At 37.6% G+C, this 4394-nt stretch overlaps 1 protein-coding gene across 1 annotated transcript in view; it reads right to left on the minus strand.

Annotated features, from left to right (window-relative positions):
* Window positions 1-2442: 2442 nt before the first annotated feature.
* The window catches only part of LOC106959738 (extracellular calcium-sensing receptor-like), a 6195-nt gene continuing 4243 nt past the window's right edge, over window positions 2443-4394 (minus strand). Inside the window, exons 2-5 of the mRNA XM_015052495.1 lie at window positions 4077-4392; window positions 3760-3987; window positions 3546-3669; window positions 2443-3385 (exon numbers count right to left, since the gene is read on the minus strand). Of these exons, the coding sequence (XP_014907981.1) occupies window positions 2481-3385; window positions 3546-3669; window positions 3760-3987; window positions 4077-4392 (1573 nt within the window). The 3' untranslated portion in view covers window positions 2443-2480. The remainder of the gene's footprint in view (window positions 3386-3545; window positions 3670-3759; window positions 3988-4076; window positions 4393-4394) is intronic.

Genomic DNA, 4394 nt, shown 5'->3' on the forward strand with positions numbered 1-4394 from the left:
AACAGAGAAAAATCAGAAACCATAAGAAATTAAAGTAATATATTTTGTATTAGGTTTAGCTGGCATGATAAAAAGCTCTGAAACTTCTAACTTAAATCTTATTTTCTTCACAACAAGCAACCATAACTTTACTGAAACTGCATCTCCGTTCCAGCTATTTCAGGATTTTTATTTTCACGATACACTTACTTACCATAGGTGTTTGGAAAACCCCGGAAATCTGTTGCATTGCAATTGTCGAGGAGGATTCAGAGGCTCCGATGATGGCATGAACAGAAGAACAGTTTTTCCTCCAGGTGTTTTCCTCTCCGTTCATCAGACCCATTACTGCCCGTGTTGAAGGCAGCGTTGAACCGCAACTATCAAATATCCTGTATCCAACAGAAACATCGGGAAGCAGGTCGCTGCTGTTGTTAATTTCTTCAATGGCAAATATCATTGTTTGCACAAAACGAAATTCTCTCAGATTGATCCTGGGGGGAAAAAGGAGTGGGGTGGGGGAGAAAGTGTTTTACATTCATGGACATGAAATAAAATTTCAGAATAACAGTCTGCTTTACCTGGAGCATTTGAAAGGTTCTGGTGTTTTGTATCCTGAGAGAGAGGACATTGAGATTTGACTATAGATGGAAAAAGCCCCACCAATAATAATATCCCCTTCCTTTGATAAGAGAGAAACCTCTGGGCTTCCGTACATCTCACAGATACTGTCGTTCTCCGCCTTAAAGAATCGCAGAATGACAATCAACAGTGATATTACGCAAATCCAGTCACCCATCTTTCAGAAAGAGATCTGGAGTCAGTCCTGGCGACTTCTCCTATTAGTGTCAAGGTGATTTATTTCTGTAAGAGGATGGGCTTTGTACTTATATGATGATGAGGATGACGATGATGATGGTCCTCATCAAATCAGGGAAAATTAATGTATGTCATGATTCATTTACATTTGCTTTGACATGAAATATTTGCAAGGTGCCAAATCAAGAATAGACAAGAATAGCATTACTTGTTAAAGAGACTTTTTTTGTATCACAATTTATTTAGCAATTTTTCCATAACAATCTGTGATTCAATCGTGTCTCATAGAGTCATAGTAAAAAGATATTTTCAAAAGCAGCCTTTCTTTAAGAGATACATATGAATATGTTAAAATGTATTTAAGGAGGTTTTTTTTGTCTGTACTTACTGTTGTTGAGCTTTTCCACTTTGCCTTAATGTTGCGATCTCACATTGTTGCGATCTCACATCGTAACATTAACAGTTTTAGTCAATTTCATTGAGTACCGGTGTGTTGTGAAATCATGGACTTTACGAGGCCATAACTCAAATCTTAGTCTCTTTTTTTTTGTTGGCTTCCAGTTCATTTTAGAAAATACAATTCAAGTTAAGCAGTAAGTGTTAAGACCTTTCATCGTTTCATAGACAATCTCACTTGTTTAAATTTTTAAATTCAATAAGTTCAGCTCTTCAACCTAATTGAGAAAATCATGTGGGATTATATTTGGCAATTTTCATATAACTTAGATAATTATTACATTATTCATAGTCCTGGAATATTTAAATGTTAAATTATTTTCATTCAACCGAGAACACTGTTTAAATCTTAATAGGACATGCAACCCTCCACCATCTCCACCTCCCCAAATATAAGAAAAGGATGCCAAAGGAGTCTTTGTTTAAAAAAAGTTTTAATCATTTTCATCCACATTTTAACGGACAAAAATTATTGACACTATTTCTGATGACCAAAAAATCCTTTATAATTGTTGACCAGCTTTTTAAGATGTTCCACTGATATAATTAAGATTTATTTTTTATGGTGAATCATGTCTTTGTAAAACGAAGTTTCAAGGCATTCTTTACAGATTATTCCCTCAACAGATTCTCCATCAGATTCATGTCAGGACTTTGTTTAGGCCACTCCAAGACACTACTATTACTTCCAGTCAGAAGATTTTTTTTTTTTTTTTGTAAAATGAAAACATTACTTTGGCCTAATTTTGCAAGGTCTGTGGATTCTTTCTGACTTGGTGTATCTACATTCCTCTTTTTGTAATTCTCTGTGGCTGTGAGAATGTCAGGGTTATTCAGCAAAAGCAGATAGTTAGCCATCATCACTCCATGCGTGTTATTTTCTATTTGACACTGGTTTTGTACAGTATTCAGATCTATTTAAGCTTTAAGGTTTATACTAAAAATATATATAACTGTTTACAGTTTAATGATAATTTTTTACAAAACAGAAACAGATATATCATTATGATGGATGCCCTTCAACTACAACCAACTGTGAAATAAAACAAAATAATAAAATATTTTGCACATGAGAAAATATTTTTGTAGCATTACAGTACATTTCACATTACAAAAAAAGAGATCTATTTGTCTTTTTTATATATACAGATATGCAGTTCCTATAACATAAAGAAACTGCAAAATTTGTAAAAGTAAAGCAAAGATTGTGTATCATATGAAACTAACTAGTGTTGTGTTTTTCCCAGCAGGTGTTTCTTTGTGTTCAGCTCAGGCCTCACAACTAGAATAAAGCATTTCGGTGCAAATATACAAAACAGTATCCCATAACTTGATGCTAGAATAGCAAATATCTCCACAGCTACCGTGAGATTTCCAGGAGAGCTGACATAAGCTGGGATGAAGGTGATCCACACGGCACAGAATATCAACATACTGAAGGTTATGTGTTTGGCCTCATTGAAGGTATCTGGCAACTTTCTGGCTAAGAAAGCAAGGACAAAACACAGCAAGGCAAGGAATCCAACGTATCCCAACACAGCCCAAAAGCCAACAGGTGAACCCAGAGCGCACTCGAGGATTATCTTCTCCATATAGTACTGGAGGTTTTTTAAAGGAAAGGGGGGATTTATTGTTAACCACAGGATGCAAATTATGACCTGTATAAAAGTGAAAAACAAAACAGTGAGTCTCTGCTGTGCAGGCCCAAACCATTTCATCACGTTGCTGCCTGGAAGTGTAGCTTTAAAGGCCATTAGGACCACGATTGTTTTCCCAAGAATACAAGAGATGCAGAGGACGAAGGTGATGCCAAACGCTGTGTGCCGCAGCATGCAGGACCACTCGGTGGGCTGGCCGATAAAGGTTAAAGAACACAAGAAACACAGAGACAAGGAGAACAGCAACAGGAAGCTGAGCTCAGAGTTGTTTGCCTTCACCAGTGGAGTGTCCTTATTGACTAAAAACAGTGTGGCTACTATTAAAGTTAGCACAACGCCGAACAAGGTGAAAAATATCAGTATTTTGCCCATAACTTCAGTAAAAGAGAGAAACTCAATTTCCTTTGGTAAACATGCATCTCTGTTCTGACTGGACCAATATGCTTCGGGGCACTTTTTGCAGTCAATAGAATCTGTAATAAAAATAATGTTTTTCTTTTTAGTATTGCAGTTCAATAAGTCGCACTCTTACAATATTTACAAATGACTGTATCATCGCTAGTTTCAACATAATACACACACTGTGGCAGGCAAATTGTGTGCACATATTACTGTAGTTTATGTCTGTGTTACCTGTCGTGTTGCTAAATTCTCCAACCGGACACGGCACACAGTCAAAGCAGCACACGGGTTTTCCTTTTTGAAGGACTTTATGGGTTCCTGGACGACAGCTTTCACTGCAGACTGACACAGGTAGCTGGAATAATAAACATGATGAGAAAAAAGGGCTTTGTTAAATATTTTTTTAAAAGTGTGATCAGATTTTATTGTCAAGAAAAATCTTTACCTCTTTTGTCCCCCCTGGCCACATTATAGCATCTGTGTTAAGAACAAACCTCTTGCCAGAAGGTAGCGAGGCGTCATAGTAGCCAACGGGTCTAAACTGAACCGATCCATCCGTTCCACGTTGCCAGTTCACCACCTCATACATGGCAACAGCAGCTCCAGTTTGATCAAACCACACTCTGTCCCCGTTCTTAACAGTGAAGTTCACATTTTTTAGAGCCTCCACTACCTAAAGAGCAATCGACACTGCTTATTTCAACATTGTTAGTTTTACAACTATAGTCCAAACAGTACAAGAGTAATGACTTATTTTTATACCTCCCATGGCTTCATTTCCACAGCTTTTTTACATGCTTGACCCTCTGAACACTTCAAGATGCTGTGCAGAGAATGTGATATGGCGTAGACGGCTTTATAGATATTGGTGGAGTACCTTAGCTCTTCCACATCATCGTCATTATTACTGAGCTCCGCTAAATCCTGATTGGCTTTGCAAGGCTTTTGACTCTTCTCCGTGTTTGTCCCGTTGCACAGGAATTCTGTTTCCCAGAAACCTCTAACCAGAAAATCCTCCAGGCCACTGATATTGGCCTTTTGCACTGCAAAGCCCAGAGCACCTCCCAGCACACTGAAGCT

Source organism: Poecilia latipinna, unplaced genomic scaffold (genome assembly GCF_001443285.1).
Source record: "Poecilia latipinna isolate Pla-1442-1.1 unplaced genomic scaffold, P_latipinna-1.0 Scaffold1115, whole genome shotgun sequence".
In the NCBI taxonomy this organism is placed as follows: domain Eukaryota; kingdom Metazoa; phylum Chordata; class Actinopteri; order Cyprinodontiformes; family Poeciliidae; genus Poecilia; species Poecilia latipinna.